The 20075-nt window shown below is 42.2% G+C and overlaps 1 protein-coding gene across 2 annotated transcripts; it reads left to right on the top strand.

Annotated features, from left to right (window-relative positions):
* The first annotated feature begins 1577 nt into the window (after nt 1-1577).
* On the top strand, nt 1578-19456 carry znf1035 (zinc finger protein 1035). 2 transcript variants are annotated; one of them, XM_035162513.2, is made up of 3 exons: nt 1578-2117; nt 10683-10741; nt 10835-19456. In XM_035162513.2, the coding sequence occupies exon 3, from the start codon at nt 10867-10869 to the stop codon at nt 18745-18747; it is 7881 nt and encodes a 2626-aa protein (XP_035018404.1). In that variant the 5' UTR covers nt 1578-2117; nt 10683-10741; nt 10835-10866; the 3' UTR covers nt 18748-19456. The 2 variants fall into 2 exon arrangements, with proteins under 2 accessions (XP_035018404.1, XP_035018405.1); XM_035162514.2 differs by lacking the exon at nt 10683-10741.
* Nucleotides 19457-20075: the final 619 nt, after the last annotated feature.

The raw sequence follows: 20075 nt of genomic DNA, 5'->3' as shown, positions 1-20075 counted from the left end.
TGGCAGCTAATCACTCACCCACAACCAGCAGCTGTTCTATGTCTTCCAACAAACTTTGACTGTATTCTTGGGCAACATATTAGAGAATCATGTTGTTTTGAAGTTCTGGACTTGAGTCTGAAACAAAATGGTAAATGGTCTTTTCTAGTCTAAGCAACCACTCAAAGTGTTTTACACTATAACCCCCCACACACACGCACACAACCATACATTCATACAGCGCTATAATATATACTATACTCTACCATATGCTGCACTTGATCTATCACACACAATTCACACACTGGTGGTATAGCTCAAGGCCAGGCATGACTGGAGGAGCCAGGGATCAAACTACCCACCTTCCTGTTAGTGGACAACCCCCTCAGCCTGCTACCCTCCTTTGATCTTCCATTTGATCCATTACAACATCTCCATGCATGACCCAATCTATGACAGTAGGTTTATTATCTCGTTCACAATTGTTGTAAGCACTTATGTCTCAGGCCATGGTTGGACCTGCTCTTCAAACTAGTTTGCTTCAGGCCTTGTAGAGGCCATTTCTTCTAAGCATTGATGACATCCAGGAAGTGCTCAGAGCAGCTACATTTCAAGTTATTTAATTGCCTGTTGCTGAGGTTTCAGGTAGCACAGGGGCAGCAGTACATTGTACTGGATGAGGCTGGTTAACATTTTAAAATTGGGAAGGATTTGTGTTGTTTTTTCATATCCTATTTTTCATATAGTATGCTGACAAAGAGCTTGAGCTTTAATTGGGGAAAGTGTGATATTGCTATCAATGGGGGTGCAGACAAGGTCAGGGTCCAGTTTGTAAAATGGATCTTAATGTCAGGGCTTGGTTTTGAAAATGGCGCAGTAACTAAATATGTAAAACTAAACATCATGCCTTAAAGAAGCATTTAGGGGGCAAACCCCCATAATAAGGAGACCAAGTGAGTGTTGCAGAGGATCCAGAGAATTATTAGCTGCATCAAATCCAAAAAAAGGAGGCTATTATTTTAATTTTTTTTGGGGGGGAGGGGGGTTTATGGTGAAAAAGGGGTAACAAATCAATTTGCTAAATATTATAGTTCACAGTTATACAAACTGAGTGACCTTAGATCAGTTACTTTGTACTTTATGAGGTAACACCAAAGTAATCCAGATGGATGCATAAATTCAATGGTTAGAGGAAGTAAAGTAATGGTCTCACATTACCAAACACTTACTGAAGTCCCTGTTCATGCCAAAAAAATTACAGGTTTGGGGTTTCCCCTCAATATGTATACAACAATGTGTCCACCCACTGGTTAATGGTTCTTCCCCCTCAACCTAGGGGGTTATGGAGCAGAACACAAGGGGGTGGCGCCATTTTGAAGCAAGTCCTGCACACAAAATGGTTGTGTGGCACTTGTTAACCCTTTAAGGACCGACCACGTCTGACTTAGTGCCCCAATAACTCTGATGATACTGATGCAACATCCACAGTGTGGTACTGAGCCTGCACATTGGAGCCCTGAAGCCCCACTGAGGACTTCGTGGCTCAGCACAACCACTGTCTGCAGAGGTAAAGCTGCAGGCAGCACCGAGGCAGCTGCACCAGCAGAGAGGGAACCGCGGGACTGTCGACCGGAAGGACTCGTCCTCCGCGTCAGGCTCTGGCAGTGACGAGCACAGAACACGGAGGGGGCGGGCTCTCCCGGGCTCTCTGCACCTTGTTATTGGTCCCAATCAGGCGGTTGTGTAATGTACGTGCAACTCCGGGCACATTGTGTGAAAATGCGCAAATAAAGATAATGGAGGCGGATCTGTGGCCATCGCCGCCGTCCAGAGCTGAACGGACTATATAGGCCACACTGTGCGGTAAAACACGAGGCTTTTTGGAACAAACCACCCTCCACTTACGGTACAGAAAGGGGAAAGAAAGGGGGGTCTCCTGTGAGCGTTTCCCGGAGAAGACGGAAGCCATCTGCAAGGAGGACAACCGCTTTCTCTGAGGACTGGTAAAGAAAACCGAGACGTGGTGTCTTTGAAGGAACTCTGCTAAGTGATTGTTAACAACTCGGACGATGTAGCCGTGGAGCCACGAAGGAAACCCGGCGGCGAAGCACTCCGGAGCGACACGCAGCACCTATCTGGTAAGGTCCTCTCCCCAAGACCAGCTTCTGAGAAGCCATTAGCTGCTTGTTATTCATGCTAGCTAGCATTGTGTTAGCCACTAAGACAGCTAGCTTGCTGCTCTCCGAGCACGAACCGCTGGTGTAAAATGATCTAACACGTGGCTGACCGCAGTGCTGTTGGGGATGTTTGAGTGTTTGTTGAGCTCTCTGCCGTTTTCTTCCTCCCTGCTGTCCCCAGTCCAGGTTGGCTTAAAAGTGCAGCATCACACAATAACACAGACAGGACATGGGCGACACACCGCTTCCCAGTGGCCGTTTTGTATTAAGAAGCACTTCACATCGTGCAGTAAAACTAATCTCTGTATGTTTATTTTATTTTGTGGTGGTTTTGTAGTGCCTTGTTTTGTTTGTCTGACATACTTCCCCTCTCACGTTAGATACGTATAATACAGTCCACTCCAACAGCACAGAGAACTTGTTCTAATGACCATATACTTAAACTAATACCCTGACAGTGTCAAATCTGCAAAGGTAGAATTTATGGCTGATCGGTATTAATGGATTAAATTAAATGTTATTTTTGTACAAGTGGCCACCAAGTTTGTTAGATACCCACAGCAAGTTTTTTATTAATTCTGAATAGGTATTAATATTTTGGATTGTCCCCACCTGGAAATTAAAAGAAATCATGTTCAGATTACTGGGATCATTTATACAAAATGACAAAAATGAGCTACAGCCATGTAGCTATAAAAACAACACTGTAAATTGTAAACTATTGGTTTTCATGTTGGCTTATAGTTTAACGCAATAAGTATTTATTACAACTTGTTTATCATACACACGCACCCCTGCTTCTTGCAAAAGGGTGAGCATCTCACTGTAGCTGTGTAAACTTCTGACCCCCAACAGACACACACCCAACAAAATGCTCCTTACTAGTCTGGGTATTGTACAAATTGTACCCTACCAGAATCATAATTGCATATCCGCAAATAAATACGTTCACACATTGTAGGTTTTTTTTTTAGGTCCACTCTGTTGAACAATTGAGCATAAACCTTTAGTTAATGTGCTGATTTAATGGCTTTACATCATATTGTCCTCCCCACCACCACACTTAGAAGTGTGTCCCCAAGCAGTTTGTTCCGGTTGGGTAACGAACCCTGTACTTTGAAGGGTACCGACCGAATTATGTTGGTATGTAGTATGTTAGTATGTATGAGTGAGTAACATTAAGAGAAAGAGAGAGTATACCTTGGATGAAGAGAGAGAGCAAGACCATGTCACTTACCCCTGGAACTTGATCAAGCCAAGCTCATTTCTGATCAGCGCACACAGTCAAAACAATGGCGAATCAATGGTGCAGACACCCAGGGAGCCATGCACGGTGCTAGGGCACGGACCCTGACCCAGACCCAGGTACCGTCAGAGTGCACAAAGCCTGGCCCCAGCATCATCAAGGCAGACATCCAGGGAGCCAGGCACATTTCCACTATGTCCACTTACAGTGTTTATTTGGGTCTTTTCACCTGTACATGTTTGGACCATAACATTTTTATTTTTTATAGTTTTTACCTGCTGTCAGTAATTTACTGCTCCTCTGTGTTTCTATCATTCGCACTGTGCTCTACCAATCAAATCGAGCCAAACTGAGCACGCCCAACCTTTGCCTCCGGCTCTCCAAACATTGTCTAAGTTTACAAATTCTGTCATTTTTGGTCCAGACTGAGTTTACACATGTGTCCGATCCCACTGTTTGTGTGTTCCAATGTACTAGAATTTTGTCAGGGGTGGAGGTGGCATGAAATTTGATGGCCACCTCCATGCAGGAAAAACCCTAGTTTTGTTATACAGAGAGAGTAAAGTACTGAAAGAAATATAGTTGGGTACAGTAACCAAAGTCCTGGTACTGGTATCCGTTCAATTGTGAACGGTACCCAACCCTACTTATCTTGTACAATTGCACTCCACAGATCCAACATCATAGCCTACGTAAGTCTACTAGGCTTTTGTGAGCATTTATACATCGCTCTCTTTTAAAAATAGTATCCGACACATAACTGATTAAGTTGAAATTTTGGAGCTAATAAATGTTGAACAGCGCTCATAAAGAAATTATTGCCACGAAGGAGAGAAGATTTTGGAGGGGTTGGTGTGTATGATGGTGAAATTCATTGAGGGAGAAGTAGGGGCAATTTTATTGGCTTGTCCAGCCACTGAGAGACAAGACATGCTACCAAGTAGACCAAGAATAGAACCATTCTTATGGTCTCTGTCAACATTGGGAAATGTACATACGCAAAATTTTAAGGTGCGGGCGGATCTGACTCCTGTTGAGTCAATGTGTAATACCTGGTAACACAAAATGGTGAGAAAATCATAAAGTATGAAGAAAACACCTGCGTTTGCCTCACAGTAACTAAGGTACAATTATCAATTGACGAAAAAACAGTTTCATAGGTAAACACTGTGTATTAAGGTCCAAAAAAATTTAATCTAACCCGACACGGTCGGCACTTTAACATCAAGGCCTGTCTGCAATATATTTCATACAACACAAAACAGGTCACACAAAAGCACAATAGTTCCCCGGGTTAACAGAAAGTTAACATTTATAAATTAGTAGTCCACTGAATGATTGTCCAAACTAAGGCGAAATAATATATAGGGGAAAACAATGGAGAGACGCAGCGATACTTGCGCGATTGGAAACGCACAGGCTCACCACAGTCTGTTCGGCATTAGGGATCCATGATTTGGTAATCCTGTGGAAGTAATCCAATTTGGTATAATCCGCAGACAATTGCAAGATTCCTTGACTGTAGTCCCACGTTTTGAAAGCCACGATATCCCCCGAACAAAAAGCAGACTTCCCTTTTTTCTGCAAAACCATAGTTTTTATTTGTCCTCTATCCTTGGGCCTATAAATTGTTCCTAATTGTCCATCCTATGTATTGTTGGTTGACACTTTCTGTCTTTTGTTTGTTCTGTTTGCTGTTGAGTATGCGACCTGCTGGCCCCTTAAGCAGAGAACCCTGGTGGTGCAGTACCCACAAGTCACTAGGTCTAAATGGCACGCTACAACTAGAGGGAGGAAATACAGTGTCCTGCCACCATGGCACCCAGTACTCGCCTTGCACACTGAGGTGTTTTCATTTGCTGAAGACCAGTCAGTTGCCAATAGAAGCTAAGACGGCATATTTTACAGCCTTGAGTTGAAACTAAAGCAGAGTGAAGAGGAATAAGAGACAGAATGTTCTCTTTGGGTAGTTTCAAGTCCACCACATATTTAGGTATTTTGACTGTCAAAAGAGATTGTGAATAAAGCATTACTAAGATTTATGTGCATGACCAGAAATTTTAATTACTTTTTAGAGTGTTTTTTTCAAGTTTGTTTCCAGAGTTCCATTCCAGTGCTACGGTCATCCACATTTTAAGGGCCATGGCAATCCACTGTGTATAACGGCCTATATATCACCATTTGCCAGTAGTAAATCGGCTGCTCTAACAGCCTCATCATGAAAAATCTCCCCCTCTGTGTAGCATTTGATTTGTGTCACATGTAACTCCCTATGTTGCCTTTAGAGGATAAGATCTTCCTAAGTCTGTCTTTAAAGAATACGTCTAAAATATAGAATGAAACTGTATATGGTCACTCTCATTGATGTATCCCTTTCTGATGAAGGATATTTGGGGTTAGAGGTTGAGGAAACATCCACTTTCCTTTTTAAGTGCAAAAATCTATTTTGAAGTTCAGATTCCCCCTGAGCTTACTATTGTCTGGCAAGAGTCAAAAGGTTGAGTGGGAGGAAAAGTAAAAGCAGCCTGACAAGGATTTGTCACAACATTGCTCCTCCGTTTTCTGGTTTTTCTGTTGCTTCACTTACACCTTTACACTTAGGATTTTCAAATTGTTACATATTTTAAAAACGAGCTGTTGACACACTACACACAAGCTCTCGCCCAAGGGTGCGTGCGGGGTGCATAATAGCATCGTGCGGGGTGCATAATAGCATAGTTCCGGTAGCGTCGCTACTACCATCATTTAGGCTAAAAACATGGTGTGAATGAGAATTTGGCTGCAACACTGTTGTAGAGAAGAGTGAATTTAAATTTTATTAGTGAACTATCCCTTTAAGTACAGGACGAAAGAAAGCTGTGAACAGACATTGCTGCAATTAAACACAACACTCAAGATTATTTTTATTGTACAGGTGTAATTCATTTCAAATATGTTCACAAAAAAACAGTTCCACAGCGTGCTGTGCTTTAGTAAATAGTCAAACTGTACACGAGATGCTTTAGCTTGGTTGTACTCTGTAGTGTTTTGATTTTCCAACAGTACCTGAAGGCAGCAGTAAATGCTCATTACAAACGCTGCTCTCTCCTCCTCCCTCCTCACAGAACCCCTTAGGTTTTGCTTTGCCGTTTTAGTTGGGGGCTTGTTCGACTAGCCGCTTGGCATATATTATGCTATTGATCCCCATTTTGACGTAGAGATGTGGCGGTTGTAGTTGAAAACTCTGCTAGGAGCCGTTTCACCACCCTCTACTAAAGTGTTTACTGTGAGAGAGAGGAGCTCCGTCTGCTGCGAACTTTGTTATTTCGAACCATGCACACCTAACACATTCACAAAACACTGAACAACCCATTAGAGGACAAGGAATGACTGAAAAAGCATAATGGGTCCCCTTCAAATATTTACCAGCAAGACAAGTTGCCATAGACATAACCCCTGAAGATCCCATGACCTGAATGACTGAGAATCTTCATAAACATTACTGCTGTTGTGCTGTTGGACTTGTCGCTGGAAAGCTTTGGCTCTGTTGGAGTTGTGGTGATTCCACATCGATGGTTAACGTTAGTGCACTGAAGTGTAGATGGACATGGTTGGTGGGAGGTGGCCCAGGAATAGAAAATTAAGGTTCGGTAGATGCAGGAAGTTAATGTAATGATTGCTTTCTTCTTATTTAGTGTGCTTGCAATGTTTTCCAATTATCCAGCATGAATGATACCCAACTAGTCAGTTGAGAGAGCAATAAAGCATTACTTCTTTAATTCTCTGGAACACAGTGATGACAGTTGTCTTCTTACAGTCATTGAGCTATACCTGATAACTGAAATCTCATAGTTTTCCTACATACCACTGTTCTGTTTCTTTTTATTTATTACTTGAAGGTAGGGCAGGGCGATATGGAAAAAAAGTCTTACCACACATTTATTTCAAATCAGTCAATATCGATATACACTGCTCAAATTTTTTTGTAGAATACTTAAATAACACATCAGATCTTGATGAATGAATTATTTAAGTTGAAAGTCTTCACTGATGTACATTGTATCATTTGTTTAGAACAAAATTATGTAACAAAGGCCACTGGAAACCAAAATCATCAACCCACTGAGGGCAGGATTCCACCACACAGAAAGTCTAAATAAAAAGTGAAATCACGGGCTGATCCAACTGGTGTGAATTTCATCACGGCACCTTTATAATGTGACTCAGTACTGTGTATGGCCTCCCAACAACGTCTGGGCATGCTCCTGATGAGTCGGCCGATGGTGTCCTTGGGGATCTCCTAACAGACCTGGATCAGGGCATCGTTGAGCTCCTGGACAGTCTGTGGCGGTACTTGGCGGCTTCGGATACACCGATGCATAACGTCCCATAGGTGCTCAATTGGATTTAGGTCAGGGGAACGTGAGGGCCAGTCAATGGCATCAATGCCTTCGTCATCCAGCAACTGCCTCACACTCTGGCTACATGAGGTCGGACATTGTCATGCATCTGGAGGAACCCAGGGCCCACTGCACCAGTGGGGTCTGACAATTCCTCTGAGGATTTCATCCCGGTACCTAACAGCAGTCTGTGCAACCCTCGCAGGATATGCCTTCCCAGACCATCACTGACCCACAGCTGAACCGGTCATGCTGGATGATGTTACAGCCAGCATAACGTTCACCACTGCGGTTCAGTGTAAACCTGCTCATCTGTGAAGAGAGCTAATTCTGGTGTTTTCTGGCGAATGCCAATAAAGCTGCACAGTGCTGGGCTGTGAGCACAGGTCCCACTAGAGGACGTCGGGCCCTCATGCAACCCTCATTGAGTCTGTTTCTGACAGTTTGGTCAGAAACATGCACAACAGTAGTCTGCTGCAGGTCATTTTGTAGGGCTCTGCCAGTGCTCCTCTTGATCCACCTTGCACAAAGGAGCAGGTACCGGTCCTGCTGCTGGGTTGATGCCCTTCTACGGCCTTGTATAATGGCCGGTCTCCTGGCATCTCCTCTATTCTCTTGAAACTGTGCTGGGAGATGCACCAAACCTTCTTGCGACCGCAGGTATGGATGTGACATCCTGGAGGAGCTTGACTACCTGTGCAACCTGATCGGGCTGCAGGTACCTCCTCATGCTATCAGTAATGACAGTAGCAGAACACAAAACTAGAGAAGAATCAGTCAGGAAGGATAAGGATAGAGCAAAGTCTGTGACTACCACATGCAAAAAAACATTCCCTTTTTGGAGTTTGTCTTGCTTTTGCATCTCCCTTACACCTGTTGTCACTTTTAATTGCACCAAAGCAGGTTAAATTGATTCACAATCAGTTGTGCTTTCTAAATAGACAGATTGATATCCCTGAAGTTTAACTGACGTGATGTTATACTGTGACGAGTAAGTGTATAATTGTTTCGAGCAGTGTATATCACGATATCAAATCACTACTTCTGACATTTCTGCTTCAGATGGTAAGAAAGATGAGTGGTTTTACCTGTCTTTGTGGGAACATGCTTTCGACACAATTTGCATTGCACGCTACTCTGCTTCTTGTTCGACTTTAAATAGCCAAAATATCTTCACACTTCCACATTCCTCTGATCCTTCTTTTCAGCAATGTCTTCATCTTTTGAGCCTTGGGCTGTGTCCGTTTAGGTGTCTCCTTTGGTCACGCTGTCGCTCAAGTTTTCGTTAACTTTTTCATTTTTCTCTTATCTCGCTCCCACTCCTGACATACTGGTGTGCACGGCTACAGTTGCCAAAACATTAGCACATGTGCTGCTGCTGGCTGCAGATGTTTGTACTCTTTTTGCTTTTGCGTCTGTCGCGTGTTAGAAATGTCATCAACATGCCCACTCTCTCGCGGTGAATCCAGCAGAGGATCTCCTGCTGCTCCTGGATCTGCTCCTCTGCACTTTCTGCTAGGGCTGGGCATTGCCTACAACCTCACGATACATATCACGATACAGAGGCCACGATACGATACGTATCACGAAACACGTTGCTTTTGAATAATGACCATGTCCTGCACAGAATTTACTACACCAGCTGTTCTTTATTATTCCATATAACAACAAAGGCAAAGCCAACAAAGATCTTACAAGTAAAATAAAATAATTATCTTTCTAATCCCAGAGTTATTGATAAATGCAAATAAAATATTCCTTAACTTTTAAACTTAAAATAGCCATAATATTCTGGTTTCACTTGACTTAAGTGCACTTCTATTTGCTGTAAGAATGTCCACAGAATATATCAGTTCTTTTATAAAGACAAAATTATAATAAAAAAACGATGCACAGAAAGGATCTGTCTCTCACGTATCTCTTCCCAAGATCCCTGGAGTGTTTTAATGTCCCTCGTAAGTGCAGAGTCTGTTGCTTGGACATGAGCGCCGTTGCACAGCTGGGCATGCAGCGGTGCTATAACAGGCAGCGTAGGGGTCTTTTCTTCTGTCATTACGAGTGTTGCAACTTTTAGCGGCTTCAGGGCTTTAGCCACATCTTCAGCACAGGCCAGGTCCGCTTCAGTTAAGGTCCACAACTCCTTGGCATTCTTCCGCACCTCAGTGGAGAGTAATGCGGCGCAAATTGCTCTAAGAAGCGTCATGAGCTTGTGCTCGGGGAGATTAAGTAGCTTCTGCTTTTCATTCAGGGCATGGCTTGCAATTGTGCTTTTCCTAAAAAAAAAGCCATGATGCTGCGAGTTCTTCCCAGTTTACAGGAAACAGTGGGCGTCTTGAGTGCACTTTGAGCGGCCAAATTCAGACTGTGCGGAATGCATTTCACGTGCAATAACTCTGCCAGTTTTTCAGTGTTTCCTTCCATGTTTGTTTTGAATTGAGACGTGTGCTGTTTTTGCTTATGCTGCCACCTATTGGCATTATTGTGCACTGCACCATAGGTGATGTTTCGTTTTCAAGACTACCGTCACAGCATTTGATGCCATATCGATACAGTAGCATCTGCATCGATACATACATCAGCAAGGAGGACGTCACGATGTATTGCCATATCGATTTTTTGAGCACAGCCCTACTTTCTGCAGACTTTATACAAGGGGACTGGCTGGATGTAGTCGGCAGAAAATCCGGAGGCTGTCACTGGGACATTTGTTTTCACAAATGCAGTCCTTCTGGAGAATGTCCAGGGGATCTCTGGAGTTCACTGCATGTCTCAAAGATACTTACGAGTCCACCCAAAGGCTCCATGGCGTTTATTGAGCCTAGCTTGGACAGGCAGAAGTTTTTTGTTTTGGTATCTTGTAATGTTTCCATAGTAATAGAAAATATATATTCTTTTTTTTAGATTTCCACTCAGTTGTAACTTCTGATCATCCTGGACTGTCCTTATATATTGAAGAAAAGGTCAGATATTTTTTCCCCGTTCTTGTCTACATTTCTTAACTATATTTCTTAGTTACTTTTTTTAAATAATTCTATGCTTTTCTGTGTTTTCAGGATTGGGTCGAATAAGCCCCATCTTCTGGTCCATGCAGAGAATGGCTCATGGGTGGGATTCATACCTCCATAACATCCCACCACTATCATCTGATCCAAGGACATCAGAGGCAGAACATTTGGAGAACTTCATTGAACATGACTTCACTGACGCAGTGGATTCGTATGAGGCCCCTGCCACCAACTCAAACATCAACACAAATCCCAGTATTGAAAATTCTCGTTCAGACTGTGCCTATCAAAAATACTACGAAGAAACGCAATGGCAAGCTGTTAAAGAACAAATGGAAAAAGATTTGCCGAGTTGTGGAACTGGGGAAATCACAGACTTTGGCACAGATGGATTATCAACATCAGGAACTTTTCCTTCATCTCTTGAAAAGGATTTACAAGAACTTAAGCAAGACTGTGAAATCCTAGCTACATCATTACTTGAGGACTACTCAGATGTCAGTAACTGCTCGAATGCAGATGTCATTGAAAATAGGCCCTCTTGTAAATTCATGGCAAGTAATTCGGCTCCAAACTCTGCAATTGGTGTTGGTAGAAAACACTCCCCAGAATGGCCATTCACCGATACTGGAAGTATGCTTCCAACTGAGAGTCTGTGTACTGACATGTTAGAGATTAATGCACATTTTCCAAATGCATCAAATGTTAAAGCAGAAGAAAACCTAGTAAAGTGTTCAGAAGAGAAGGTGGAAAGTCCAGAAAAAACAGTCAAATCTTACACAGGACACAATAATATATCCTCCTCCTCTTCACACACAGGTGCAAATATAGGGAATGAGGATAGGAGCGACAGTGATGGCTGTCAAGATCAGAAACAAGAGGACGATATGGAGAGAGAGCTCATACTAGGAAATCCTCCAGTCATCTTGATAAATGGCCTTGAAAACGTGACTGGCAATAGAATCGAGGAGTACCCAGAAGCCAATGAGGAGGAGCAGGTCACTTCTCCTACTCCAAATATTGTGACTACAGAAGAAGTACCAAAAGAGACAATGACAGAATCATTAAATAAAGAAAATGAGGAATTGGGTAATCTTAATTCCACAGAAAGTCAAGACAGAATTATGAAAGAGGATAAGCAAGACAAAAGTCAAGTCTTAAAAATGGAAACAAAAGAATCGGCTTTATTAGGAATTGAGATCTCTGAAGAGCAGAATGCCCCAAATTCCAACTCCACTGACAGTCAAGATGAAAATATACAAACTGACTGTAAAAAGAAAGGTATTGAGTCAAACACCTGTCAATCTTCAGAAACAATGGTCAGCAAGGTGTCAGATTTGAAAGATGCTATTCCTGAACTGAGTGAATGCCCTATTGGGCAAAGTGTTTCTAAGAGTGTAGAATCCTGTTCACAACCAAATGCCTCAAACACTCAGAAAATGGAGCAGAAAAGTCCAGCAGAAAATACAAATGCAACCTCTTCTGCAGATCAGCATCAGTCCCAGGATCAAAGTCTAGGAGGAGGTGTTGATGAAAATGCAGGAGAGTCAATTGAAGAGTTTGACAGATCCACAGAGGAAGACTCCATGCTTGGCATGCTGTATGGTGAACCTCTATCAGGAGAAGACTCTTCATCTGACGATGAAACTAAACTTGCCACAAGTAAAATAACAGTGGCCAGACCTGACAGTTACAACATGGACCATTCAGAAGGACAAACGGTTCAGTTAACCTCCTCGAGACAACTGAGAAAACATCTGCAGCCCATCGTAATATTGGAGCCCCTGGAGTCAGTAAATGGAATGAGCAAATCGTATCGTTGCAGAGATTGCCAGCACACAACCCCCAGTGTAGATCATCAATTTGAACACCATCATGGTTGTCATTCAGTACCCGATTTTCAATTTTGCGGAACTTGTAATCTCTATTTCATGAGGAATGAGCAAGCAGAAAAACATCTGTGTGGTGTCACAAAAAAATTCCCTCAGCTCTCTTCTGACTCCAGATTACAGAAGAAAGTAAAACGCCATGGCAGACACAGGTGCATTAAGTGCAAACTCAGATTTTCAAAATTTGTTCAGTATATCAGCCATATGCGGACTCACACTGGCGAAACACCTTATAAATGCAATGAATGTGGAACATATTTTGCACAAGGTGGTACCCTGCGGAGACACAACAAAATATCTGGTAGGTGCTCACGGGCAAGGCGTCGAATTTCAAAATCTGCCGAAACACCCAAAACTAAAACACCACCACAAAAGCAGTTGGTACAGAACAAACCATATACAAATCTGCCCAACTGTTATGTAAAGCTTGTTGATATCGCCAAGACCAACCTGTGCAGATTATGTGGTAAAAGTTTCGTAAGTGCAAAGAAGGCCAAAAAGCACTTCTACAACTTACACAAGGGAAAGGGTTTAACAGTTTCCTTAAATCAGTGTACCACAAAACCCATTGGTGAGAAAACTCAAAAAGCTGAGAATGAGATAAGTAAAAAATATAAATGTCCTCTTTGTCCACGGCTTTTTAAGTACTCTTATAACAGGGCTCGACATTTGCGTGACTGTGTTAGAGACTCTGTGTGGAATGGCAAGGGAAAGGTTGGCAATAAATATCCGTGTCCCTTGTGCCACACTATCTTTACTTCACCATCCAACCGATTTAGACATATTAGGCAGGCAGTTTGCCTTAAAGAATGTCTTTCTCGACTCGCAATAGAGAGGGCAAAATTGTTCCAAGAGGTTGAACAGAAAAAAGGAGGAAAGGAAACAGGAACGGAGCAGAAAACACAATCAAATGAAAATAAGGACAAAATACTGTCAAAGGAAAATGAACAGAAAAAAGAAAAAACCCATGCTACAAAAGCCTTCCAGACTGCCCTACGGTACAAATGCAATCTTTGTCCCGCAGTTTTTTGTCATTCTTCTGGGAAATACAGACATATGAAGAAACATGAGTTGTTTAAACTCACTGGCAAAATGTTCAGATACAGGAATTCATTTTTCTCCTCTATGTCTAAACCAGAAACTCTAAGAAGTACACAAGCTGAAGAGAGAGAGGATGGCTTAACATCAATTGAAGAAAATGTCACTCTTTCCCTGAGCTGTACATTTTGTGGAAAATATTTTGGCACATCACAGTCACTGAAGTCACATGAGCGCAATCACCGGGGTGAAAGACCATACTGCTGTCTGGAATGTGGAAAAGGATTCAAGAAACGTACTCATCTGATTTGTCATAAAGCTGTACACCAGAGGAGGATACAATGCACTGTCTGCAAAAAGATTCTTCCCACTATTGGAGAACTTATTCAGCATAGAAGCTCACATCTTAAAAAGGGAAAGCTTCAATGCCCAGACTGTGACCTACAGTTCGAGTTTCCTGTATATCTCCTTAGGCACCTAGAAACCCATAAAAATAAAGAAAAGAAGGCATCCCAGCTTGAGGAAAGACCATCAGTGCAATTGCAGTGTTCCTTATGCAAAAAAACATTTGATGATGCTCAAGTACTCAGAAAACATTGTCTTACACACATAACTAGGTCGTCGTCAAATCAGTGTCCATTCTGCAAACGCAGGTTCGCTTGTCGTCGGAATTTGCTGCGACACATGGTCCAACACACTGGAGAAAAAACCCTCTCCTGCAGAAACTGTGGAAAACTGTTTTTGAGTGACTTGTACCTTAAACGTCACAGTCAGGAGTGTTTTCCTCCTCAAACTGGACCTCCAGAGTCTAACACTGAGACAAAGAGACCATTCAAGTGTTCCTATTGTCCACGGGAATTTTCTAGAAAGATTCGACTAAAAGGTCATCAGCAAGGCCATAAGACAAACACACTCGTTCTATGCTCAAGATGCGGCGAGTCCTATGGACGTACCAAGATAAATCAACATCAGAAGAAATGTGGGGTGCCTACAGAGCTAAACACTGACTCTCTTAGTAACGATTTCAGTAGAGGCACTTCTCAGACAAACCAGAGTGTCCATGATAGACTCCTTCAGTCAAATGCATCCAAGTTGCATCAGTTTAAATGCCCTCACTGTAAAGAGAATTTCAGGTACAGATCAGTTCTCTTGAGACATCTTTTTAAACATACTGGTGTGCAACCCTACGGATGCGTGCACTGTGGCCACGGATATAGAAGTAAGACCATGTGTTTGCAGCATGAAACTCTCTGTACCGGAGTTTACAAAGAGGGGCTGTCGAATGTCAAAAGTAATGCTGTAGCAAACTCATTAACCATGCCAGCTCTCAGAGTGGGGGCACAGAGGAGAGCAGAAGGTGAAAATGAGTACAAGTGTAGATTCTGCACCAAGACTTTCATGAAACCACGAAACCTGAGACGTCACATTTTGACTCATAATGAAGTGAATCCTTATCGCTGTAAAGCCTGTGACAGCTGCTTTTCCAGGCATGATCATCTGAAAGTACATCAGACTCGTTGTAGAGGGAAAAAACAGCGACTGGAAGTCTGTATTCCCAAAATCAGTTTGGAGGATGTTGGCAAGGGTTGGCAAAATAGGTTTGGCACCGAGCCTTCTGAAACGCAAGAGATTTTTAAATGCAAAGTCTGTTCAAGAAGCTTCCCAAATCAGTCTAAACTTTTCCGACATAACCAGATGTTCCATCTTGCTAAATTATTCAAGTGCACACGATGTGGCTCTTCATTCGCTCATGAAACGTCTCTGAAGAAGCATCAGAAGAAGAAGCGGTGCAAAAAGGTCCCCACTGAAACAAATGCTTCTCCACCACTTAGAACTAATCCAACAGAAAATGTGAAGGAACTATTTCAGGGGTCGAGAAACCGAATAATCCAGAGGATTCAGCCCTGTTTTAACAAAAAGTACAAATATGTATGCAGCTTTTGTCCCCGTACTTTTGAAAACAGCTGGCAGTTATCCGTTCACAACCGCCTCCACACAGGAGAGAAGCCTTTTGCCTGTGATTATTGCGGGGAGAGATTCATAAGGAAGGATTATGTGCAGCGTCATCTCCCAAAATGCACCAAGATGGGAAAGCAAAAGAAATTGCTCTGTGATAAATGTGGTGGATTTTTCTCTAAAGCCAATATTGAGAATCACAAAACAAACTGCACCACAAAACCAAGTTTATCGAAAGCAACAGTTTGCCAAAGCAAACAGTCATCTTCGCAAAGCCCACCAAAAGGCTTTTCTTGTGCATACTGTAGTTCTCGGTTTTTGCTATTTTCACAGCTACAAGAGCATTTTTTAAATGCACACAAGCTGGAAACAGTGGTTCCACCAGCATCTACAGCACCCCTACAACATCACCTGTCAAATATCCCAAAGATCAAAGAAGAGCCTTTGGATGAGACTTGTGACCAAAAGCTCAATGATTCTGCGAAATTTACCTGTAAATTGGATTCAGCTCTAAATAGGGGATTTGTCTGCCCAGTGTGCAATATGTCCTTAGTAAATAAAGCTGGACTAACTGGTCATCTGCGTGTACACTCAATGGAGCACCCTTTTAGCTGTAAGATATGCAAGAAAGGATTCTGGAATAGAAGTCTTCTCCGTAGTCACTTCAGGAAATGTAGATCAGGACATATTGCAGAGAGCAAAGCAACCCAACAGATGGAGGTACCTCTGAAAGCTCAGATTGACTTTGCACTGGATGACTCTGTTCTAGTTTTCAAAGAAGCCTCTACAGCAACTGGCAGTGGGGTTTTGCAAACCAATTTTTCCTGCAAAGAGGAATTCATCGAAAAATCCCCACAAGATTTAGATGGAAATCAGGTACAAAGCAGCTCAAGTAAAGAGAAGAAAGCTGTGCAGTACCAATGTTCAGAGTGTGATAAGAGCTTCACAGATGGCTTATTGCTCATTAGTCACCTTGAAGACCATGGAAGAAAGGAACAAGAGAAAATGCGTAATACATGTTCTAAATGTGGACGGGTGTGCTCTAATCCAGGAAATCTTACAAGACACATGTTGATTCATGAAACTAACCACAACTTCTCTTGTCCTGACTGCCCCCAGATATTTTTCACCGCAGCTGATCTCGAAATACATAGAACATGTCATGACTCAAATAGACCTTATGCTTGCAAACTTTGTAATCTAAGGTTCTGGACGAGACCGTCTTTATCTAATCATTGCAGTGAAGACCATCCAGTTGATGTATTCTCATGCCGTTTCTGTCACAAGAAATATTCAGTCAAAAAATCACTATCAAGGCACTATAGAAAATGGCATCAAAAAGAGCAGAAGGAACTTGCAAGTACTTTGCAGGAAAAGAGCAGCACTGAACCACAGTCAAGCAATCAAGTTAGTACAGCTGATGAAAGTGATGAGGATGAAAAAAATGGCAGTGAGGACAGTGATTCAGACTCTGCACCCTACTTTCCGTGCCATGTCTGCGGCAAGACATTCCCAACATCAGAAAGCCTTGAGGATCATCAACGGTGTCACCTGGGAGAAAAGCCACATGAATGTGAAGAATGTGGAAGATGCTTTTTCCAGGCATCTCAGCTGCAGCAGCATCAACGAATGCACAAATCTGAATTTCAGTGTCAGGCATGCGGTAGAGGATTTGTCTCTCTCTTTGCGTTGCGTAAACATAAGCATACTCATGGTAAGAGCCGCCCATACCGTTGTGCCAAGTGTGACTGCAGTTTCACAGGACCCTCTCAGTTAGCAGAACACATGACCACCCACCGTGAAGAGAGCTTTCCATGTGATATTTGCAATCGTGTGTTTCTCTCCAAGAGTAGCAGAGCTGAGCATCGGAAAAGCCACTCCAAGTCAGGCGACCATCCCCCACCTTCATTTGCGAGGGCAAAGCAGGAAAGTTCTACTTCACCTTCAGAAAGATCCTCAGTATTCACAAAAGAGTTTAAATATCGTTGTGGTGTTTGTAATGAGCGCTTCAAAGACCCAGAGCAGCTCTCAGAGCATGGCTGCTTGGCCGCCAAAGAGCGACCATACGCTTGTTCAGACTGTGATAAATACTATCTGCATGCATCTCACTTGAAAAAGCACAGGAACACTCATCACTTATCTTTGTCAAAAAGTGAATATCCATGTAATCAGTGCAACAGTAGTTTTTCTTCCTCTCAGCATTTCCTAAGCCATCTTAAAACCCATGTTGATCCCGCCGCAGCAATTAAACGCAACGCTGAAGGTAAAGATAAAGACAGTTTCATTTGTCCAGTTTGCCGTCAATCTTTTACCAGTGCCATTGAATTGATTGGTCATTTCCCCATACATCTTGATAGTACATTTGAATGCAAAATTTGCAAAATGAAATTTCCCTCTGGGCGCAAGCTTGAAGAACATGAACAAACTCACCTGACAGCAGCGACTGAATTTGAATGCACAGAGTGTGGCCAGAGGTTTTTGGGAAGCAACACTTTCCTTCAGCACCACTGTTCCCAGCAACAGCATGGGATGAAGGAGTCCAACTACTCAAATCCATCAGTTGAGGCAACTCCTCCAACTTATCAACCAGCAGCAGAAGAGGAGGAGGTTGACGTTACTGGAGAGGACTTGTTCAATTGCCCTCATTGCTCAATGCAGTTCTCCTCCAAAAGTGTTCTCTTAGAGCATCAAAATAAAATTCACCTAAAGGAGAGGCCATTTAAATGTGAGATCTGTGGAAAAACCTTTGCAGTGCAGCGGTATCTAAGAGAGCATTTGCGAAGGCATCGTTTGAAATTGGATGCAGCTCAAAAACGGTTTGCGTGCACCCAATGTCAGAGCGAATTCAGTACAGCACAAGATCTGTATTTGCATAGGAGACTGCATGCTGAAAAAGAAGTTGGAGGCTTCCGATGTGACATGTGCTACAAGTCATTCAGTCGGTGGTCTCTCCTCAAGCAGCACCAAGAAAGTCATGTTGGTGAAGTTGTTTATGAATGCACAGAATGTGACAAAGCCTTTGCTTTTCCTCACCTGTTGGTCGAACATCAACAGACTCATGCTGGTCCCTCTCAGTAAAGATTGTTAGATACCATCTACCTTATCTCCCCTTTGAATAACTAAAGTAACTTGAAATCCCTTTCATGCCTTACATCTGACTGCATACCTCCACTTTCTAGATCCAGATTGTATTTGTGGCCCTTGTTAGATACTTAGAAAGCTCTTGACTTATGTCACAATGACAGAACATTTTCTCCCAAGTTTGACATTGTGTACATGTATGTATATATATTTTTAGTTCTACTATTGGGATTTGTATACAATAAGTTAGTAAAAATAGTTTCCTGACAGTGTTTGAATATCTAATGCAGAGGTTATGTAAAGCTGTTTAAGATTCATTGATTAACAATGCTGCATGAAAGGATAAGATTTTTTTTTGATGTCTTGAATAAGGGATGAAATTTCTGATCAACTAAGCTCATTTCTGACGTTTGATGTTTATTCTGAAATTGTTTTTTTCTGTTTCGTTGCCAATATGTTAAATAGACTAAAAACTGGTTGTTTAATTAGCTGATATCTTCTATGGTATGATAGTTCATGTACTATAGAAACTTTTGTAATTTTCAGTTTACCATCTCCCTGTGTTTATATATTTTTTTGATATTGATAGGTTTCTTGTATAGATATCCAAGACGAGTTATTGAATATCCTTTTCACAACATGAGGCTGTGACTTTTCTTAACAATGTTAAAGTTGATTAATTCAGTAAAGACAAATAAAAAAACAATTTGTGTGTTTAAATCTTTTCCACATAGGAGGCAAACAGTAGAAGGAAATGTTGATTCAAGAAGTTCCACAAACTCATATCACATGATTTGTCGAAGTGAAGGTACATTGATCTAAATCACAGACCTGAATTAGTATGACGAATGAAAGTACTGTTGTGAGGGAAATCTCGCAGGGTGAATGAAATAATTTTTTTCTGGAGATGGATGGTGTCTCAACTAGAATTTAAATATTTTTTCTCTCTACCAGATGCTTCAGGGAGACCAGGCTGATGAGCCATACAGAAATTTAACAAATTCACAGTTGTATTGTCATCACCAAATCTGAGCTGTCCCAGCATAAAAACGTAAACTTGACAAGTCATAATGACCACAAACGATTAATGTAAACTAAACCTTGGTTCAACTTGCCAAACCACTGTTGTCTCCTCTAGCTGTTTGAGCTGCTGAGACAAACAAAAGAACTGGATTCTCTGTCAGAGGTCACCATCATTTTTTTTTCCATGTGTGAAGCATGTCCTGATACACAAACGTTTTTTATAATATACATCAACGGAAAAAACGAAACTGCCTGCGTCTGACCTGGAATATGATCAGAGAGGCAGGGGACCAACAGCTCAC

Source organism: Hippoglossus stenolepis, chromosome 8, assembly GCF_022539355.2.
Source record: "Hippoglossus stenolepis isolate QCI-W04-F060 chromosome 8, HSTE1.2, whole genome shotgun sequence".
Taxonomy (NCBI): Eukaryota; Metazoa; Chordata; class Actinopteri; order Pleuronectiformes; family Pleuronectidae; genus Hippoglossus; species Hippoglossus stenolepis.
The sequence above is the reverse complement of the archived record's forward strand: the minus strand, read 5'-3'. Positions and strand labels throughout refer to the sequence as shown.

What these genes read in the sequence shown, in the direction of transcription:
- znf1035 (XM_035162514.2), top strand. Translation starts at nt 10,867, where the DNA reads ATGCAGAGAATGGCTCATGGGTGGGATTCATACCTCCATAACATCCCA.